Source organism: Lipomyces japonicus, assembly GCF_038497905.1.
Source record: "Lipomyces japonicus strain CBS 7319 unplaced genomic scaffold V1514scaffold_13, whole genome shotgun sequence".
NCBI lineage: Eukaryota > Fungi > Ascomycota > Lipomycetes > Lipomycetales > Lipomycetaceae > Lipomyces > Lipomyces japonicus.
This window is the reverse complement of record NW_027117825.1, coordinates 65,775-85,963: the sequence shown is the minus strand read 5'-3', so window position 1 is coordinate 85,963 and position 20,189 is coordinate 65,775. Positions and strand designations below refer to the sequence as shown.

At 39.8% G+C, this 20,189-nt stretch overlaps 11 protein-coding genes across 11 annotated transcripts; 4 read left to right on the top strand and 7 right to left on the bottom strand.

The window, feature by feature from the left end:
- Positions 1 to 86: 86 nt before the first annotated feature.
- V1514DRAFT_30799 (uncharacterized protein) lies at positions 87 to 1,507 on the bottom strand. The gene is made up of 2 exons (XM_066925712.1): positions 1,212 to 1,507; positions 87 to 1,148 (listed from the first exon to the last, which is right to left on the bottom strand). Exons 1-2 carry the CDS (start codon positions 1,279 to 1,281, stop codon positions 169 to 171), a joined length of 1,050 nt encoding a protein of 349 aa, XP_066784091.1. The 5' UTR covers positions 1,282 to 1,507; the 3' UTR covers positions 87 to 168.
- V1514DRAFT_328749 (Sedlin) lies at positions 1,268 to 2,423 on the bottom strand. Its single transcript, XM_066927225.1, has 4 exons — positions 2,263 to 2,423; positions 2,105 to 2,193; positions 1,971 to 2,032; positions 1,268 to 1,913 (listed from the first exon to the last, which is right to left on the bottom strand). Exons 1-4 carry the CDS (start codon positions 2,374 to 2,376, stop codon positions 1,735 to 1,737), a joined length of 444 nt encoding a protein of 147 aa, XP_066784090.1. The 5' UTR covers positions 2,377 to 2,423; the 3' UTR covers positions 1,268 to 1,734.
- A 166-nt stretch (positions 2,424 to 2,589) lies between these two features.
- V1514DRAFT_328746 (Tim17/Tim22/Tim23/Pmp24 family-domain-containing protein) lies at positions 2,590 to 3,962 on the top strand. Its single transcript, XM_066927224.1, has 3 exons — positions 2,590 to 3,160; positions 3,245 to 3,421; positions 3,479 to 3,962. Exons 1-3 carry the CDS (start codon positions 2,788 to 2,790, stop codon positions 3,640 to 3,642), a joined length of 714 nt encoding a protein of 237 aa, XP_066784089.1. The 5' UTR covers positions 2,590 to 2,787; the 3' UTR covers positions 3,643 to 3,962.
- On the bottom strand, positions 3,671 to 4,644 carry V1514DRAFT_328742 (DUF788-domain-containing protein). The gene is made up of 2 exons (XM_066927223.1): positions 4,411 to 4,644; positions 3,671 to 4,353 (listed from the first exon to the last, which is right to left on the bottom strand). Exons 1-2 carry the CDS (start codon positions 4,601 to 4,603, stop codon positions 4,016 to 4,018), a joined length of 531 nt encoding a protein of 176 aa, XP_066784088.1. The 5' UTR covers positions 4,604 to 4,644; the 3' UTR covers positions 3,671 to 4,015.
- Positions 4,645 to 6,197: 1,553 nt separating this feature from the next.
- V1514DRAFT_328737 (serine-threonine protein kinase 19) lies at positions 6,198 to 7,267 on the top strand. Its single transcript, XM_066927222.1, has 2 exons — positions 6,198 to 6,703; positions 6,766 to 7,267. The coding sequence occupies exons 1-2, from the start codon at positions 6,505 to 6,507 to the stop codon at positions 7,182 to 7,184; spliced, it is 618 nt and encodes a 205-aa protein (XP_066784087.1). The 5' UTR covers positions 6,198 to 6,504; the 3' UTR covers positions 7,185 to 7,267.
- A 135-nt stretch (positions 7,268 to 7,402) lies between these two features.
- V1514DRAFT_319242 (inositol-pentakisphosphate 2-kinase) lies at positions 7,403 to 8,655 on the top strand (the record flags this gene model as incomplete). The annotated part of the gene is made up of 2 exons (XM_066925928.1): positions 7,403 to 7,483; positions 7,534 to 8,655. 2 exons carry the CDS (start codon positions 7,403 to 7,405, stop codon positions 8,653 to 8,655), a joined length of 1,203 nt encoding a protein of 400 aa, XP_066784086.1.
- A 40-nt stretch (positions 8,656 to 8,695) lies between these two features.
- On the bottom strand, positions 8,696 to 10,297 carry V1514DRAFT_362645 (uncharacterized protein). The gene is made up of 3 exons (XM_066929748.1): positions 10,044 to 10,297; positions 9,207 to 9,965; positions 8,696 to 9,145 (listed from the first exon to the last, which is right to left on the bottom strand). The coding sequence occupies exons 1-3, from the start codon at positions 10,205 to 10,207 to the stop codon at positions 8,773 to 8,775; spliced, it is 1,296 nt and encodes a 431-aa protein (XP_066784085.1). The 5' UTR covers positions 10,208 to 10,297; the 3' UTR covers positions 8,696 to 8,772.
- Positions 10,298 to 10,433: 136 nt separating this feature from the next.
- On the bottom strand, positions 10,434 to 14,659 carry V1514DRAFT_328729 (uncharacterized protein). The gene is made up of 5 exons (XM_066927221.1): positions 14,153 to 14,659; positions 11,947 to 14,084; positions 11,742 to 11,889; positions 11,366 to 11,674; positions 10,434 to 11,318 (listed from the first exon to the last, which is right to left on the bottom strand). Exons 1-5 carry the CDS (start codon positions 14,557 to 14,559, stop codon positions 10,640 to 10,642), a joined length of 3,681 nt encoding a protein of 1,226 aa, XP_066784084.1. The 5' UTR covers positions 14,560 to 14,659; the 3' UTR covers positions 10,434 to 10,639.
- A 109-nt stretch (positions 14,660 to 14,768) lies between these two features.
- On the bottom strand, positions 14,769 to 15,727 carry V1514DRAFT_305145 (DNA-directed RNA polymerase). Its single transcript, XM_066925647.1, has 2 exons — positions 15,638 to 15,727; positions 14,769 to 15,567 (listed from the first exon to the last, which is right to left on the bottom strand). The coding sequence occupies exons 1-2, from the start codon at positions 15,688 to 15,690 to the stop codon at positions 15,258 to 15,260; spliced, it is 363 nt and encodes a 120-aa protein (XP_066784083.1). The 5' UTR covers positions 15,691 to 15,727; the 3' UTR covers positions 14,769 to 15,257.
- A 191-nt stretch (positions 15,728 to 15,918) lies between these two features.
- Positions 15,919 to 17,818, top strand: V1514DRAFT_30592 (uncharacterized protein). Its single transcript, XM_066925663.1, has 4 exons — positions 15,919 to 15,960; positions 16,018 to 16,344; positions 16,402 to 16,661; positions 16,717 to 17,818. The coding sequence occupies exons 2-4, from the start codon at positions 16,084 to 16,086 to the stop codon at positions 17,693 to 17,695; spliced, it is 1,500 nt and encodes a 499-aa protein (XP_066784082.1). The 5' UTR covers positions 15,919 to 15,960; positions 16,018 to 16,083; the 3' UTR covers positions 17,696 to 17,818.
- On the bottom strand, positions 17,742 to 20,172 carry V1514DRAFT_328719 (uncharacterized protein). Its single transcript, XM_066927220.1, has 6 exons — positions 19,607 to 20,172; positions 19,397 to 19,538; positions 19,222 to 19,332; positions 18,884 to 19,149; positions 18,455 to 18,807; positions 17,742 to 18,382 (listed from the first exon to the last, which is right to left on the bottom strand). Exons 1-6 carry the CDS (start codon positions 19,934 to 19,936, stop codon positions 17,941 to 17,943), a joined length of 1,644 nt encoding a protein of 547 aa, XP_066784081.1. The 5' UTR covers positions 19,937 to 20,172; the 3' UTR covers positions 17,742 to 17,940.
- Positions 20,173 to 20,189: the final 17 nt, after the last annotated feature.

The following is a 20,189-nucleotide window of genomic DNA, read 5'->3' as shown; positions in this document are numbered from 1 at the left end:
GACATGTATCTATCTACAATTCATGCTTAACGGTAAAGGCCTTTGCCACGTCTGCAATATATATCTATATATATATAATTAAATAAAAAATAATTCGTTGGCCTATATTTATTTATACCATAGTTTGTGATAATAATTCATTCAAACAAAACAACCGATGCTTGCGTCTCATTCCACGCCATACAGCGCCCGCACGTTGTACTTGGCCTTGACCGCGTCCAACTCGGCCTGCAATTGCGCCCGCCGCAATTGGTCCGCCCACGACATGTCGATGCCATCCTGGGCAAGCTTGATCCATTCCCGCACGCTCAACCCGATCTCACGTTCGACCGCGTCATAATTTTCTTGCACGTACGTGCTGCCGAAATACGACGGGTCGTCACTGTTCAGGCACACTTTCACGTTGGCGTCCAAAAACTGCCGCAACGGCGACCGCGCGATCGACTCGGTCACGTTCAGCAGCACGTTGCTGATCGGGCACATGGTCACGCCCACCTTGCGGTCGCTCAGTAACTTGACCACGCTGGCGTCCGTGCGCGCGCCGATGCCGTGGTCGCAGCGTTCGATTCCCAGCAACTCGATCGAATCCCTGACGTACTCGGCCGGGCCGATTTCGCCTGCGTGCGAACTCACGTGCCAGCCCTGGGCTTTGGCAAACGCAAACACGTCCACGTACAACGCCGGAGGCTTGTCGTGCTCGCTCGACGACATGCCGATGCCGGTAATCAAATGCTTAAACTCGACCGCTTGTTTGAGCAACGCCATCATGTTGTCCACGTCAAAATGCCGCAGCAGACACAGTATCAAGTTGCTCGTAATGCCAAATTCGGCCTGCGCTTGCTTGCAAGCCTCGTCCAACCCGGTCACGATCGCTTGCAATGGCACGCCCCTGTTTGTGTGTTCCTGGGCTTCAAAAAAAAGTTCCGCGTGTCGCAAGTTCGTGGTTGAAACTCGCTTAAAATAGGCATACGCAAGGTCATAGAAATCTTGCTTGGTGGCGAAAACTGTATGCCCGAGGTAGTACAGGTCTAAAAAAGATTGCAACGAATCAAACACGGAAGCCTTTCTGATTTCGTCAGCTGACTTGAACGGAATCTTGACTCCATTACGTTCGGCTATTTCAATCATTAACTCTGGTTCCAATGAACCTATCATCATCATCATCATCATCATCAGCATTTAGTAAATTAGTTTTGCACACAAAGCCATACCTTCCAAATGCATGTGCAATTCCACCTTCGGCAGGTCATAAATAAACTGAAGCTTTGTAGCCTTGTCCATTTTGTTTTGTTTTTTTTTATTTTTAACAATAATTCATTATTCATTGTGAGATTTTTTTTCTGTTTTTGTCTTTTAGATTTAGAAGATTGTGGCTTTTTCAACTGATAAGCGTTCAAACCATGAAGAGCGCATGGTTATCTTTACGTAATAAATTACTTAAAACAAGTGTTTTGATTTCGATTATGATCCCGTTCAAATGACCACCACAACTGAACCCCAACCATGCTCACGTCTAACCGGAGAAATCTCGTATAAAACCAGATAATAAATGATGACCATGGCCCATTCATCTGCATGAAAGAAACTAACCCTCGATCAACAATGCCGCGACGACCCACCATGTCTTTTAAAAAAAAAACTCGAGCCTATAGCAACTGCGCATGCAGCAAGATTATCTTGCAACCTGGCCGCAACCCCCGTAGCTTGAACCACCGAACAAGACATTATCAAATTCTACAAATATTTCTTGGCCAGGTTTCTCACCCGGTGATCAAAATTTTTCGACGTGATTGTTTGATTGACTGAATAAAAAGGTGAGATTAACGTCTTTGTGTAAAGATCATACAACTCTTGAAAAAATTGTCGGATGCTGTCCTCTGCCCGATTTTCATGCAGCAACAAAAACTTGATGTCTACCACGCATCCAAATTTTAGCATTCAATATAATGCAAATCAATCAGGTAACTTACTGCCTGCCGTTACAAACGCGGACACGTAGTAATTGTAAAACTTGTCAATAACTTTTAAATACCTATTCGTTGGTAAGCTTTTCAATAAAACACAAAAAAAAATTTGTCCAAAATATAAAAAAAAAACCTCATACATTGTTGGCGTCGTCCATTGGACTTCATCCACGATATCAAGTGATGAATGTACTATAAACGGACATAACTGTTTCATATCCGGCGTGAACTTTTTTTTTACCGTTAGCAAATCTGATGAAACCGCAATGCCAATGTTATGTTTGTTTTTTTGCTTTACCTTTGACACGCCTTCGCCACCTTGCCGAGAAGTGCCGAATTCAAGACTGTAAATGGCATTGTCTTTACTGCCAATAATTGCCAGGTACAAACTTTCTTTTCTTGAATCACTCATCTTTTGTCATTAAGCCAATTGAGTTATTATTATTATTATTATTATTATTATTATTATTATCGCCCTACAGCTGAGCACAACCTGTGTTCGTTGATGGCAAATCAATTCCAGCCGCCGCCCGCATAACTACCGCGCACGTGCTGCATTTACGCCAACTTATTCGGAGAAATGCACTATGTATATAAAAAAAATCATTCCTCATCGCGAACAAAAAAAAAAAATCCATTCACAATAACTATCTATACCTTAGTAAACCTAGTAAATTGGTTGGTCTTACTCTTTTTTTTTGCTTTTAACCGTCAAATCAGGTTAAATTATTTTGAAAGAGGCAAAAAAAATAAAAATAAAAAAAAATAAAAAAAAAAGAATTTGTCGAATCGAGTTCGGAGGATATCCAAAAAGTATTACACCATGGTTTGGCCCTTTAACAATAAGCAATCAGAATCCGCCACTGCTCCAGATTCATCATCATTATCTCCATCAAGTACATCTACGACATTTTCCGCCATAACATCACCTCCATCATCGTCATCATCTTCTTCTTCACAACAGCAACAGCAAACATCAAGTTCACAATCACAAGCTGAATTGCCATCATTTTTGTCTGATGGTTCAAATTTAAATATCGGCCAACTTCATCCACTTGCCGGATTAGGCAAGGATCTTGAATTTTTAGATTTGGAAGACGAAGCCTTAAACGACTTGCCAGGTTCTCGTGGGTTTTTGCCATCAAGAGGATTTTCTGATGATATTTGCTACGGAACCGGTACTCTTTACATGAGTGGTAAGTAATTAATTCTTTTTTATTATTTCTGCTTTCAACTACTACTTTAAAATTCAAGGCCTGACATTTGATTTTTTTTTTTAGGTCTTGCTTTCGGAGGAGTTTATGGATTTGCTGAAGGTTTGAGATCAACCACGGCTGATGCCCCGGCAAAGTTAAGATTAAACGCTGTTCTTAACGCCATAACCCGTCGTGGGCCATACCTTGGCAACACGGCCGGTGTTCTCGCGGTTTCATACAACATTTTCAATTGGAGTTTCGGTAGGTTTGCTCTGAACAATATTGGTTGCGTTTAAAAACTGACATGTTGAATATTAGGTGCTTACCGAGGAAATCATGATGAATATAATTCGATTGCTGCTGGCACGATCACTGGTGTATTGTTTAGAGCAACCAAAGGAATCAAGCAAATGGCAATCAGTGGTGTCATTGTTGGTTCGCTTACTGGAACTTGGAGTTTTATTACGCGTCGTTCCATCTAAAAAAAGAAAACATGAAATATTAAATCATTATTATTCTATGGTAATTTTTACCTTTTCCTTCCTATTGTCTTTTTGTAAAAAAAAAAATGGTTGTATTGGGATTTTTACCTTTTCTGTTTCGGATTCCATGTTGCGGTTTTTATTTTTTTTTTTCAATTTGTAATTAGCACTTGGATATGAATGGGGTTCTTCTTTACCTTTTTTTTCTTTTTTCTGTGTTTAAGAAAACTCTTGTAGATATTGTTTTTGTTTTATCATTTGTTCGGTTTTTTTTTTTTTTTGTTAATTAAATAGAATCTAATGCGCTCCATCAAGTTTAATCAACGCTAAAATTTGAAATTTCTTTTTTTCTTTTTTTCTTTTTTTCTTTTTTTTAACGAACATATTTAACTTTTTCCTTTTTTTTCTTATCCTTTTTCGATAATGCCGATGACGATCCATCTTCATCACCAACCTGCTGCCGGCCGCTGCCGCCTGATAACGCAGCCTGTTGCTTTAGCAAAGGTTGGATAAACCCAGTATAAACCGCATACGATCCATAACTTGGAATCACCAAATATAAAGACCAAACCCATGATTTGCCAATCAGGATGGCCAACAGGTCGCAACCCCAGGTCACGTAAATCACGTCAAACAAGTATTCGGTTAATCCTTGCTGGTTTAGATCTGAACCTGGTGATATTAATTGGCCATTGAAAAACTTTGGCCGGCCTGTTTAAAACAAAGCATTAGTTTTGATATCCCATTACGTGAAACCAAAGGACTTGCCTATTTTTTCCAATTGATATTCAAGAATCCATGCCGGCAATGAAAAAATTAAAAAAGGTTTGATTTGTTGAGGTCGATGCAAAAAAAGAAATGAAATCAGGTAAAAAAAATTTATAATTAATGATGCCAAATGTAAATTTTTCAATGCCTGAATGTTTGCTTGTGTTTGCTTTTTGGCTGATGCTTTTGCCATGACTAGTTAAACCTCCAGGAAACTTGGAATTTGGAATTTATGTATGATGGCTTGATAAGAGGGAGAGCGAGTAAAATACTTAAATTCATATATACTTTTTGGCGCTATCACGTATGATAGTTAAACTGAACTGATTTACACCACAAAGGTTCGTACCTTAGGACCATCTCACTGTTATATTGCAAACAAAAAAAAAAAAGAAACTACAACATGCGTACGTATCATGGACAAATAACTAGCCTTACTCAAAATTTCTCTCAAAGTTCAATCATGGTTGTCGATTGTGGCATGTTTATCAACTCTTTGGGTCTACCTGAGTGGCGTCTTGTAACATGCAACTACATGTCCCAAAAAATCTTGATCTGGAGTACATTCGGCTGACATTTGCTTGATTTGAATACAAATTCATGCGCTTTTAACTTGCTCAGAACTATATCCACATGTTGTTCATGTTCACAATACTGTCACCAGCATACTCAAGTGCAAACTGATTCAAACATGTAAAGCATGTCGTTAAACGGGCAAAACGAGAACACCGCCCGGTTTAGAAATGATGAAAAAAATGGACCGTTTCAGATATTTACGATTCGTACGTGGGTCAAGCGTATTGCTGTCTATAGAACCGACCTGGTTTTTATCACTTCCATGATGGACCTTGTAAGGTATTTGGGGTGCGAAAGAACGATACTTGTCGACTTTTGATCTCTAACAGATGAGTGGAATTCATCAGTCGTGCGAATGTTGTATCTAACGACTCCACCTATGGATTTATAAGACGGTAGTCCTGAACTGTACCGCCTGGGCGCTGCTTCTTCCCGGTGCCAACAGGAAGGGGACCTTGTGTCGCGCAGAAAGAGGGCGTAATAAGGGGACAAAAAGGGGAAAACTTGAAGCCTCCCATTTTTCTTTTTTTTCTTTTATATTCGTTCTCCCGTGCCTTGTTTAAGCGTAAGAGTCCTGACTGAGGAATCTTTCAATTACGTGTCTGAAGATACGTTTATAGGAGGATTTGAGTTCATATTTTGTGTTCTTGATGGTTTGGCTGATACAAGAACGATTGGTGCCTTTTTTTCAAATCTTCAGGAACCATTCAATAGGCGCTTCAGTTTGAAATAGACGAACTTTGTTTTTTTATGTAAATCAATTTGAATAAAAAGACGATTTATTTTATTGAAATTTTATTGAAATTTTTTTTTTTTTTCAGTAAATTGAATAATGTATAAATTCAAGGCGTACTTGTGGCGCTGTTTTTCTTCCCAACGACGTTCCTTACAAAATATGGAAAATTAAACATCCTGTTCAAACATGTATAATTATATATAGCTATAATTTTTTTTTGAAATTTCATTAGGAAATGACCGAATTTTCAAAGTTTTGTAAATGTCAATCCGGCTTACAGCATCATCATCATCACGAGTTCGAAAACCCAAACGCAAGGCCGAAGCTGGTTCGGATTTGATTCGATCGATTGAAGCCGACCCTTTGTCTGTTGTTGCCACGGACGCGCACGGGCACGCGCAACAGAATGCGGTCGGTTCAGTCAAGCGACTTCGACAAGAAAAATTACAGGTTACTGAATATAATACACCTATTGGTATGGTTAATTTGTTTTTGCCACGAAAGCTGTGAAAAACGAACACCAACCTGATATCTTTTTTTTTTTTTTTTTTGCAGATGGCGAATTAAACGATTTGTCTGATATCAGACTGGGCATGAAAACTATTCTTTCTAGAATGTGGGATCCAATACCCACGTCGGGAACAAGACTTAACAGAGATGGCATTGCTGACCTTCTCAGGTTTAGAAAAGTATGATTTTTATTTATTATTTTTTTTTTTTTTTTGAATAGCAATAATAATATCAGTTGAAAAATTTGTTTACAGAATACTCCACCTGTCGTGATGATTTCTCATTTACATGCATTACTTCCTAATGACCCAACATTTGTTGACCAAGAGATTCAACGAGTGGTCGAAAGGGGAAAAGTTCGCAGGTTAATGATCAACATTAACGCCGGTGATGTCGTGATTGATGGTGGCCAGTATTCAAAAATTATTAATGAAGCAAAGGAATTGCATTCGGAAAATACTGACATTTATGGTACGTTGACGTAATTTTTTTTTTTCCTGAGTAACGTTGTGGACTAATTGGTTTGCAACTAGACAAGTTTGAAAAATTGTTGGCAAGTCGGCCAGCGGTTACAAAGGTGACATTTAATGATCTTGCTGACGCTGATATTTTGGAAGAATTTGGAATTCGTGAATTAATAAATTCTGGATTTCTAGTCTTATCTGGCAGTCCGGGCACGTACTTGATCTCCGTACCCAACATTGGAAGTTTTTTAAAGCTTGCGTTTAGCACGCGCAAATGGGTTGTTAACTCGTTGCAACGAAACCAATGGAAAGAATCATTAGAAAAACTTTTGCAGGAACGATATTTGGCAAATGTTAAGCAACGATGGAGAGATTTTAAAGGTGTTGGTTTCCAATGGATCATGATGGAGGTTAAAGGCGGGGGTTGGTGTGAACCGTTTGGTACGCCGGTGGGTCGAGGTTGGAAACTGACTGGCAAGAAGGAGTAGTTTGTGGTCTTTTTTTTTTTTTGGCAGAATATATTGTAGCAACGTGTAACTTTTATGTGAATACCGATATTTTTTTTTCTCAATCTTGTATCTGTGCTTTCAAACCTACGGCCCCGCGATAAGCTTGTGCGCGAAACTTTGCCCCAGATTTTGGTCGATTTAAAAATTTCATGTGTCCGCAGTTTCTATTATTTCAAAGTGTGCCATGTCGCATTGCCATGACGGCCATAAATAATGCGACATCATTATCATACGTGGCAGAAGGTGCTGCCAATGTGTTATTTTCCAGTCCCTCCCTCGTATGTAACATGTTGCCTTTTTTCAGCCCGCTAATTAACCACTAAAATAGGACTGCCGTCTTCTTCGACTGCGCAAAAAAATTCCTCAGCCATGCACAAAACAAGTGGTTGAGTTTTTGAACCAAAAGATTATACCATTATTTGATTCCGGCATGATTGCGTCTTGCAAAATCGTGCCAGTGTCAAAATCAGTGTTGCAATCGCTAAACTTGCAATTGTCACGATTGGAAGCGGTCACGAATGCGAATGACAATAGCACTCATGCGCGACCGTTGAAACGGCATGGAATTTTTCTCAATGTTGATGAACCGTATGGCATTTTAATCGAAAACATGTCGGTCTTGCATCAAAACGGCACCATGCCAAACTCATCCTTGCCGATTATTTATTCATCAAAAATCAGGTTGACGGCATCATCTGCAGCAGAGATTCTTATTCGCAAAGATGACAGTCAATCAGTAGTTACGGTTGGAATTGAATTTAAACCTAAATGGCTATGCCAATCTAGTGATGCACCTGACGATTGGAAGTATTGCCGAACATGTGCACTCAATCGGTTAAGATCAGGCAAGACCGGCAACAAGGAAAAAAAATCAAATCATAATTTAATTTGTCCGCTTGATTTGGTATCGAACGACAAGGACAGGGTTGCACGTGCAGTTCAAGCCTTATTGCCAGACGACATTATTCAAGCCGAGCACAACCTGAAAACTGGAATTACGATTACGCATGTGCGACAGGTACTAACCAAGTTCTTGTTGAATTGTTTTTTTTTCAAAAAACTATGTCAAGTTCAAAAACAAAATGATAAAAATGGCATATTAAATCTAAACTTCAACGAACCGCTTGATGACCAATTCTTGATCGCCATGACGGTTCGTGACTGTACCGCGTTTGTCAAGATTGAATTTGCAACCGGTCGTCAGCAAGAACTGCGGTCCGTGTTTGATGAGCAGCAATCTTCATCATTAGATGTGATTACGAACGTTGACACTGGTGAAGAATATATCGCGCATGATGACAAATTTTTCTTGTTGCGATGTCGACTTGCTGATTTAGATATCAAAGACGGCAGCGGGGTTAAACGTACATATTGGCAAAACATTGAGCGACAATTAAACGATGGAGGGTTTTACTCGTCCATCGATCCCGAGTTACCACCATGCCGGTAGAACAAAAAAAAAGAAAACGTTTTATAGGCAAAATGATTATTAAAAATTTTAAATATTATTACACGTTTACTATACACGTATATATATATATATAAATGGTTCAAGCGTGTGTTTTACTCAACCACGCTTGGTTTGCTTTTTTTGCAACCTTCTAAATTCTTTTTCTTTTTCTTTTTGTTGGGATTTTTTTTGCTCTTCAGCTGATAATCGAGAAATTCCTTGCTTTTGTTGTTTTTTCTCGCTTGCTTTTTGCTTTGCAATCTCTTCAATTTTTTCTTCTTCAGCAAATCGTTTCAGTTTTCGAATTTCTTCATCCCTGGTCGATTTTAACTTGCGAGAAACTTCTGCACGCCAATGAGCTTTTGCAACCACGTGATCGATCGTGGCCAAGGTGGCGTTAATAATCTGCTGACTGGCTTCCTCATCTTCCGAGGTCTGGGACAATCGAAGCGACAGCAACACTTTCTTTTTCGACACAAATTCCTCAACACTGCAACACAACAAGCATTATTAGTAAACGTGATTAAACCATATAAATGTGTAGGCATTACCTTGCGGGCCTTTCAGTAGGCAAGTCGCTAACAATCAGGTAATCCAAAACGTTCTCTGCCTTCTTAACCGCAGCTAATAATTCAGGCGTGAACAACGTGTCCGTAATCTCAGCTGATTCAGACATGACCGTGAACGAATGCGGCAATTTGACATGATCAGATGTTTTGGTTAACGACAAGTCATAATTATTTTCCCGAGCTTTCTTCATGCTGTTTTTGTTCACAATCGCAAACACAAAGCTGTCATATGACGACTTGTCGTGTTCCGATGATGACGACGACGGCACGATAGCGTAATCAATCTTATCAGCAGGCGGTTCGGACGCAAAAAAAAACGAAAAAACATAATCAAACAAGATCAAGACAACGTTATGCCTGGGCTTTAATGACAACTTGCCATGCAAGTACGAAACATTAACCCTGCCGGTAGCATAAGTGATAAAATCAGTCGGTCCCTTGGCATGCAAATAATTCTCGGGATTAATATTTGCAATATCTTCACCAGCAGTGGCAGCAATGGCCAACCGGTTGGTAAAACCAACCTGGTAAAATTGATCTTTAAACGTGCGAATGTTTAATTGACCCCATTTGGTGGCCAGTTTTTTGTTATAATAATAACCAACGTAATGAATCGTGATGAAGCCAAGAATAACAGAAATAAACGTAATTTCATTTGTCCAATTGTATACTCGTAATCTAGATAAAAACGGCAGCGCAGCGAATTGTTCAAACGTCAAGTTGCCTCTCAATAGTGCGCCTCTAAAAAAAAAAAATCAAAAAAAGCGTTAAACAAAACAAAAAAAAAAACAAAAACAAACAAAAACAACAACTACTAACGAGTTAATAACCGGCTTTGCTGCAATTGCATCAGCTGCAACGCCGGATTCAGAATCCGCAGGTCGATAAGCTTGAAAATCGTCATCTGCCAACACATTGCTGGCAAGTGCGATTGCTGATAATCCAAGTTGCAATAACCCAGAATTAAGTGTAAAACCAACCATATTAAATTAGCTTCTCTTATTTTCTTTCCCAAAAATATCGAGGGCTTTGATGGTTTAAGCAAACCTGGTTGCGAACGCACTGACTTGTAACGTCTTGTGGAGCCCTTGTTAAGAGTCCAGAGAAGGTCACGGTTTCTTCTTCCCCACGTAACCCTTACTTCTTACAGGGTCAAATCACGACAGCCAACGAACGGTACTAATAATCTCCATAATGTTGTTGCAATTATTGATATTAATAGAATTCAAATTGTGCTTCAAAACTACACTACAATACACTACAAAAAGAAAAAAAAAAAGCCTTCCGATACTCCATATGAATCCATAATGCTCTGTACTCCTAATTATCTTTTTGTCCAACAATCAAACGGCCTAGTCAACAACTAACAACCGCAAAATCTAAAAAAATGTTTATTCCAGAAGCCAAAACGTTTACTACCGTTTCTTTAACCTTGGCTTATTTTTTAACTTCTTTTCCGTACTGATCGCAATATTTTCCAGAACCTGTGTAAGCTCAGTAACCGAATCCTTGTCATGCGTTGAACCATCTAACCATATCAAGCTGGACGATGATACAAACATTAAACCTTGATAAGCTTGTCTCTTCACTAACGAGATCTGAGGCAAATGAGATTCAAAAAGCTTGTCCTTCTTCTCCCAACTCGCCTGAGCTTGCCTTGACATCACGAGAGTATACTGACGATGAAGATGCTTAGGCGAATTTGAATTTTCACTTTCGATAGCAACCACAGGTGGATAAAAATGTAACGTCATTGGATTCATGCGCATATCAAGAACCTGCAATGACGGTAATTTCTGCAAAACACTGGATAAATGTTGCATGTCATCAATCTGATTTCCAATCAAGTATAACTTCCTCAGCTTAGGAATGTGCTTTAGCTCAGAAATATCACTCAACTCATTAAATGATAAATTAAGCTCCCTCAAATTATTTGCAAATTTGGCAAAATTGACCGGCAGCTGAGCTAATTGAACCGAGGCCAGCTCCAAGATTTGCAAATTCAAAAAATATTGATTGAAAATAAAATCACTAGGAAGGTTTCCTGACAAATACAACTTCTTAACTTCGGATACACCAGGACATTGCGGCTCCCTATTTATATTAAAAAAAAATCGTTAAAAACAGGAAAAACCACATACCTTGAATTTATTCTTTGATCTCTAATGCTTAGGTTCTCAAGAAGCCTAAGTTTTTTCAAACCAGATACTTTTAACAACTTATTGTTGTCTAAATAAAGTAATCGCAAATAAGGAAATGCGCTGACGTCAAAAATTTCAATGTCATTTTGACTAGCCTTGAGTGTTCGCAAGCGCGGAAGCAATCCTTTAGACTTGAGTTTGGATAATGAATTTTGATCTACCATCAAATTCATCAACCTAGTTAAAGTTTCGATACCCGTTAAATGACGGATATTGTTGCATGATAAATCTAATTCTTCAAGACGAGTTCTTTGATATATTAGAATAAAGCTGGTTTAATCTTTTTTTTTTTTTTTTTTTTTTCCTGATCACTTACAGTCTTGCGTTTTCAAAGTTGACTTGTTTAAGGTTGTTGTTTCGAAGATCCAAACGTAAAAGGCCTTCAAGATGCAGAATCCCGTTTATGTTTGTAATTTCGTTATTATCCACAATAAGCTCTCTAAGATGATATAAATTTGACAATCCTTTGTCTCTCTTAGTATTACTTAGGCACATACCCTCCTTAAAAAAATATTACTTACCATTCAAAGTTTCGAGTTGGTTATGAGACAAGTTTAAGTATTGAAGGTTTGACAAAAAGCCAAAAGCAGTCAAGTCCGATAGATTGTTTTTCGACGTGTTTAAGTTTCTGATTGTAGTTGGAACACCTGTCAAATAACCTAAATGATTGTCCGATACATTCATGTTGTGAACATTAGGACACCATTCCTCTAACCTTACCAAGGTTTCAAGATTTCTAGAGGGCAAGTTTAACGTTGTAATATCCTCCCAATATGGTTCAAACGGTTGAATATCGGACAACACGCGGACAAGGTTTTGAATGGCAATAGAAAATGAAGAGTCTAACTGCGATACCGCTGTCGCATCATGACGTCCTTCAACATATGACACGTCCATGGCATTCGGTGAATGCTCAATTGGAGGGAAAGCGAAAGAGACCTCAGGCTTGCCACTATTATTGGGTGGCTTTGATCTAGGGCTATAATTTGGAACATGTTTTACTGGATCAGCAAATAAATCATGTTGCTCAATACGATGCTGATAGTATGATTCCTTTTTTGGAGGTGGAAAATCTGATACAACACTACTCGCAGATTTTCCACTTAGCGTATTTTCAAGAGAGGACAAGCTTTGTCGCAAAGAATTTTGATAATCCCCAATTAGAATTTCATGTTGCTGCGGTTGCTGTTGCTGCAGTACCAATGATTTTTCTTTTTCTTCATCGCTAAGATCATCGATTCCTTCAAACACATCGTCTTCGTCCGGTTCTCCAATAACTTGAGATTTTGCATGCCTTACCCATCTGTGATGTTGACGATCAAAAACCATAGAGCCAAACGTTGATGGAATTAAATTTTTCACTTGCTCAGGAAGAATAACCGTCATGTTATCGTTAACCGAGCTCGTCGCACTAGACTTCTTGCTAGATCCATTTGATGTCATGGTTACTTGCCGAAATGGATCAACCCCAGCCTTACCACTGCTGTTCGTTGAAGAGATTGGAGTTCTATCCCTTCTAGTTAATAGTTCGGGAGATGACGGTGCTCGAAAATTATTATTTTTAACTGGCGATTTCTGAACCGTCTGTCGAGCAGAAGAAGGCGCTGGTGACAAATGATTAATGCCAATCTCAGTAAGCGATCTTTTGCCTCGCGTGCCTGAGACATGACCAATCCCTAATTGAATGCTTCCCTTTTCATATACACCTTTGACAGAGTTGTAATAGCTGTCGCTATGTTCATTAAACTCGTCTTCATCAAACCGCTTATTCTCGTTTCGATAATAAAAATTTCTTCGAAATGTGCCTTGGTTTGCTTCACTATCAACACTGCTCCGTGCGGACTCTACCGAAGACAATGCACCGCCACGGAGCGAATTATTCCGTGACATGCTTTTGGATAATGCAGTGTTTGTCTGTGAGGCAGTCATAACGCTTAGTCGTTGTAGCGGATCACCATCTTCAGTGGCCAAAGAGTCAGACTGTTTTTTCAGTCCTCGGAGCATGTCCATAACATGTTCAGCCTGAGACAAGAAATCCTGAGTAGTTACAGTAACTGGAATTTTGGGTTCCGCCTGTTCTAGTCTAGGTCTCTTTGCAATCCGTTCCTTTTGGGGCGAAGATAATGATGCTGTTGTTATTTCGCTTTCATTATTATTATTATTATCAAAGCTGGCCGGTTCCAAGCTCACTGATCGGTCACCGGCAGCCTCAAGAGCTTGGACGGCATCTTCTCCCAGAGTTGGAATCAGACCATCAAACTTTGAACTTGTGTATGTGTCATGTTTCTGAAATAATCTTAGCGGTGAGCTTTTTCCTGGCGACGAAGGTTGACGCTGTGACTCCTCTTTTTGCAACTTTGGCTCTTTAGTAAAGGTAAAATGTTTTTGACGCGGCGGATGAGGGCTTCCGGTAGTATCGTAGTCATATTCACGATCAGATGCTTCCTCGTCAATTGTTGAATATGTAGACGGCTTGCGCAATGTTCCTTTCTGGTGCGAGTCATTACTGGCCTGTGATTGTGCCTGCTCACTCTGATATATTGAAGGATTAGGTCCAAGAATAGGACTGAATTTGTCCAATTGGTATTTTAGCTTTGATAAACTAGACTTCAAATGTGAATGCACATCCCTCGAATGCTGTATCTTTGCATTGCTGGTGCTAATCATTATGTTAGTATAACGAATAAAGATCGCCTTGCAAGTTTTTCTTTTTTTGCGCCCTCTTACTCTTCAGTTCCTAGCTTAAACATGCGTTCAAGCGTGAGCGGACTAAAAATATCCTTTGACGGATCAATTTTTTTCCATCCAGGCGTTCCGTGCCGGACACCAGTGGCAGCATCGATATTTTTATCCGGCGAGGCAACAATGCGAGTGGTGCCAATACCTGCATCGGATGAGGCGGCAGTAGCCTTTGAATCTAACGTGTCAGACTTTGCAGGATCATCAACTGGCGAATTGGGTTGAGAAACCCATTCTTCTGAGAGGTCGGGATCTGCCCATTCTGGACCATTTAATGCGCTTGATGCAATCACGTCCTTGCTTTTACTGTACTTGGGTGAAAAAGACGCAAGCCCGTTTTGGTCGGCCTCAAGACTGTGATCCAAACCCAAGGAAGTGGCAACACCAGTAGCCATTTGTATTGCTGAACGTGCAGCTATTGAATGAGATTATTGCTGGGCGTTTAATGCTGGAGAGAACGATATATATATATCAGCCCGAGTTTGTGAACAAAAATAAACAAACCGGCGCTGCCCGGGTAACCAACTGCGGATAGCGCGTTTTCAGACAGAACAGTGTGAAGTCAATATCAATATAGGGACATCAAATCGCTTGATTTGCAAAGTTACGGAGTATTTATTTGAAAAAAAAAAATGTAACAATCAGGGCAAAATTGGCAAATTGGCAAATAAAAAAAATGATAAATGTGTTGGTAACAAATACAAATATCATAGGCCATGATATAATCGATCGACATTATGGCCACGCCACTTTAACCATGCAACGACTGACTACTGTCTTTTCGTACAAACGATCAAAAAAATTCAAAATACCAATTGTAATGTCAACAGCTTAGCTTGAAAATAAAATAAAACAAAAAAAAAACCTGACTCACGATACGGAAAGGATATCCACAAGTCACGCAGTGTCATTATTTTTGTACTGAATTACAACAGCTAATCAACTATTTTGATTTTTTTTTTTTTTGACTTGATTATTATCATTAATTGAAAACTATTATACAAGCGCTTTCGCGGGCCATTCTAATATACAGGTGTGCGTGGATGTGTTGTACTGTGTTGCATGTGAGAAGCGATCATGATTCAAAAGGAGGTCAAAACTCATCATCAGCTGATAACCGCTTAATGTTCCATTCCTTTTCAAACTCTGCTCTTAAAACATCCAATTCTTTAATTAATGAAAAAATGGCAATTTTCAAGGCCTCCTTTGGGTGATATCCTTCCTCTGTTTGAATTCTGAGAACGAAATTGGCAAAAAGAGGGTGTTCAATTTTGTAAGCAGCAAAAAGTACTCTCGAATCTTGAAGTAATTGAGCTCGTAATAAATTTCCAAGTGTATGATCTTCTCGTTCGAACTTGATGTTATAAGTGTTTGGAATCCGTGAATCCGGTGTGAAGGTGAGTCTTAAAATAAAATAATTAGTTTGCCATCGAAGCAATTTTTTAAAAAAAAAAAAACTCAGATAATTCATACTTTGGTATTCCGTCAGGAAGTAGAAATAGTTCGAATCGATCTGGCTGATTCATTATGTGTGATTTTAAATCTGTATAATAATGACAAATTACGACTATGGCAAATCCCAGTTTTCAAAAAAACAGACTTGCAAATGCTGCATGACATAATACATTATGTCACACAGAACTGACCATTCATGGGGCAGCAAATTGCAAAAAGAAATCATTGAATTTTGCTCCGACCAAGCAAAGAGCTAATCAACCCTCCCCGGTCCATACATCCTCAATTCCTCAGCGACCAATTCCAACAGGAAGACTTTTTGTTTGGGTACGCGTGGTCTTGTAAGTAAATTTATTGGTTTTTAATTAAACTGGGTTTTTCTCACCTACGAATTGCAGGGTTGGCTTTCTATTTTTTAATTTATTTTTTGAGCCCTCTTCCATTAAAACTAGTTTTCATCAGAAATGCTGCATTTATCAAGATCATCAGGTGTCAAATGCCTGTCTTCTGTTGCTAAGTCATCTTCCATTGGCTCGACCAGATTAGCCGTATCGGCCAGGCAATTTCACAACAATGCGCCCAAGCAGCGTGTTTATGGTGGCTTGAAGGACCAGGACCGGATATTCCAGAATTTGTACGATAACTACGGCAAGGATTTGAAATCAGCCAAGAAAATGGGTGATTGGTACAAGACTAAAGAGATTTTATTAAAGGGTGATACTTGGGTAAGACTACTTGAATAAAATTAATTAGTTTATTTTCTAACATCTTGGGTTCTTTAGATCATCAATGAAATTAAGGCATCCGGATTACGTGGTCGTGGAGGCGCTGGTTTCCCTTCAGGATTAAAATGGAGTTTCATGAACCCTCCTGGATGGGAAAAAAATGAAGGCGCACGATATCTCGTCGTCAATGCCGATGAAGGTGAGCCCGGAACGTGCAAGGACCGTGAAATCATTAGAAAGGACCCGCATAAGCTTGTCGAAGGTTGCTTGATTGCTGGCCGAGCCATGAATGCTACTGCTGCCTACATTTACATTAGGTAAGTAATCATACGAATTTTGATTGTTGTCCTTTTTTTTTTAACCCATTTGCAGGGGTGAATTTTACAACGAAGCCAATGCTCTTCAGACTGCCATCAACGAGGCTTATAAGGATGGCCTGATTGGTAAGAACGCATGCGGTTCCGGTTACGATTTTGACGTGTACATTCACCGTGGCATGGGTGCGTACATTTGCGGCGAGGAAACCAGTTTGATCGAATCGATCGAGGGCAAGGCCGGAAAGCCCAGATTGAAGCCACCTTTCCCAGCTGGTGTTGGCTTGTTTGGTAGGCCAACCACGGTCACCAACGTTGAAACCGTGGCCGTGGCACCTACGATTTGCCGTCGTGGTGGATCTTGGTTTGCGTCGTTCGGCCGCGAACGTAATCAAGGAACCAAGCTTTTTTGCATTTCCGGACACGTTAATGAACCTTGCACGGTAGAAGAAGAGATGTCGATCCCGTTAAAGGAATTGCTTGAAAAACATTGCGGCGGCGTGCGAGGAGGTTGGGATAACTTGCTTGGCGTTATCCCTGGTGGTGCGTCCGTGCCAGTTTTGCCCAAGGACACTTGTGCCGAAGTTTTGATGGATTTTGACGCGCTCAAAGACGTGCAGTCCGGTTTAGGAACCGCAGCCGTGATCGTGATGGACAAGTCGACCGACATTGTTCGCGCCATCCAGCGATTTTCCCAGTTCTACAAGCATGAATCATGTGGTCAATGCACGCCATGCAGGGAAGGAACCACTTGGCTCAGCAAGATCATGGATCGTTTCCAAGAAGGTCGTGGCAAGGAGCATGAAATTGAAATGTTATGGGAACTTACCAAGGAGATTGAAGGTCATACCATTTGCGCTCTTGGTGATGCTGCCGCTTGGCCTATTCAGGGATTGATTAGACATTTCAGACCTGAACTCGTCAACAGATTTAAACAATTTGAAGAGCACACCGGCAAGGTTAGCTACGGTGGATGGACTACCGAGACTAAAGTTCAAAATGGCCAGCTCATTGGTGGCGGATCTCTTGGCCATTAAGGATTACGTAAGGGGTGCATTTTTTTTTTCTTTTTCCTTTGTCAAGTTGCGTTATTTGATTTCTGTATATTGGTTAATTCATTTGTAAAAAAAAAAAAAAAAAAGATATATATATATTATATATATTTGTAGAACTCTAAGTAATGCACACTGGAAACGCCTTATGAACATTTTCCGTTTTGGGACCTTCAATCAAAAAAAAATAAAATATCAAAAGAGAAAACTGATCATAAACATTTTAAAACCTATGCAAGGTCTTTAATGATGTAAAACAATAAATAAGCGCGTGATGATAATACTTGATCCTCATTCGACAACGTAACCATGGCGTCATCAAAGCTGAACCAAACCCCGTCTCGATTCTTCATGGAACAAGTGTAATGACCGGTATTGATCTTGCCCTGGTGACACACGACACCAAATAATTCGTATATGTACGCCTTGCGTAAATTATTAGATGATGATGATGACGATGCGCTTGAAGTCGTGTACGAGGTCATGTTAAGCTCAGTCGGGAACGGCACATGATCATCGATCTTGTTCGATTTAAGTGCATGTTCGAACCGTTTAAGCTGAATCGACAACACAAGTGGCAATCGCTTGATTGATAATCGTTTTGTGACAAGTTGCTTAGATTTGCAAAATGAACAATTATACATGGTTTCAAGCTTTTCCGGAGACGTGAACCTAGCAAAAATTAGAATGCCTTTCAAAACAAACAAACAAACAAACAAACAAAAAAAAAAAGTAAATAATTACTTTTCCAAACACTCTTGCAAAGACAAGATTCGATTTCCTGCCTTGCGATCGCGCAATTCAAGACTGAGATCCATCAGCGGATCAACCGTGCCAGTCATGTTGTCACAATTGGGACAGATAATGTCACTTTGCAATTGGCCACAGAACGTGCGATGCACAATGCAACCACATTCATCATCGTGCATTAATGATGAATTGTTAACGTCCGACGTGGCATGTAATTGATCGAGCATGAATTGCAAAAATTCGTGCGCGTCTTGCTCGGAATATCCAGCTAGGGATCGTTGAGTTTTCCACGCGGTCGTGAGTAACATGGCAGGCCCGAACCCGGTCGTCGTGGGCGATACAAAGAACTTGATACAACAGATCAGTAACCAAACTAAGGAAAACAAAACAAAACAAAACAAAACAAAACAAAATAAGTCATACCTCAGTAAAGACTTCATCGATTCTGCAACCCAAGCAATTCTCACGCCTGCAATTCTTGGAGTTATGCCCACCGGAAAGAAAATCATTACGAATAATTGGATTATGAATCAAGCATTGCAAAATAACCGACATAAAACATGTGGCACCCATGTTTTGAAATCCACGCAAGCCCGTGCGAGCCTGACATGGAGGCAGCCGAGTGTTATGTTCAGTCAGGAACTTGTCCTCTGTCGACAGTCCGTTTTGATTCAACAGCTTTCGTAATTCTGCAACAAATAAAAAGAAATTGCACATTTTAGTTCAAAAGTCAAAAAAAACAAAGAAAAACGTGAGCATACTTTTAGCCTCAGTAATGTCTTCCCTGCCTAACCGAATATTTTCCAATGTAGAATTGTACACGTAGTCCTTACATACGAAACAAAAAATATTGCCTGATCTTGAATCGATTCCTGCATCGACATTAGAGTTTTGGCAAAAAACAAAACAAAAAAAAAAATTCTTCAGAGTCAATACCAAACATGTGACCGGCTTCACGAGCATGAGTATCGTGATGCTTGTTTGTTCGGCAACCAACAAACGGGCATTGCAAGCATAAAAACGTCGTGGTTAAACAGTCATGACATATCCTGCAACGTCGAACCCGAAATGCACTCAACTAAGAAAAATTAATTAAACCCCTGCCTAGCAAGATGAATAGAAAAAATTAAGGCAAGAAACAATTACATCACGAGTCTTGTCCCTCAATTCTAGTGCGACCCGCACGGCTTGCGTGTAACTTTTGATTGCCATGTCCTTAGATGATGACGAAAGCATATGTTTAACATGCACACAACCAAACGATTCTGCCGCCGCTGCTGCTGCTGCTGTTACTGCAGGCGTCGTGGCAGTGTCGGATCCGTTCTTTGATCCGGACGCTTGTCGCCGGCCACCGTGTTGGGAACCACCGCCGTTGATGGCATCGAGTTTGCGTTTTGCAAAATTGTTTGAAATTTTGAGCCCGTTAGATAACTTGCCGTTTGGTGATTTTATATTTTCTTCTAATTTGGATACCATGGTTAACTTATTTCGATGCACTTGCGACCCCGTCCTTATATATATTAATTAATCCCCTAACTGAGTGCAACAAGTTTGATGCAACGTAGACCAGTTCTCAGACTTGAAATAGTAAACGTCAAACTTTATGTACCCAAAACAATTATGATTTCAATTTTCAAATTTAAAAACGACTTGAAGAACGTAGGATTTTGTTCACCTAATTGGGTTATTGTTCGTTGTATACATAGCAAATGTGGACTTCAAGGAATCC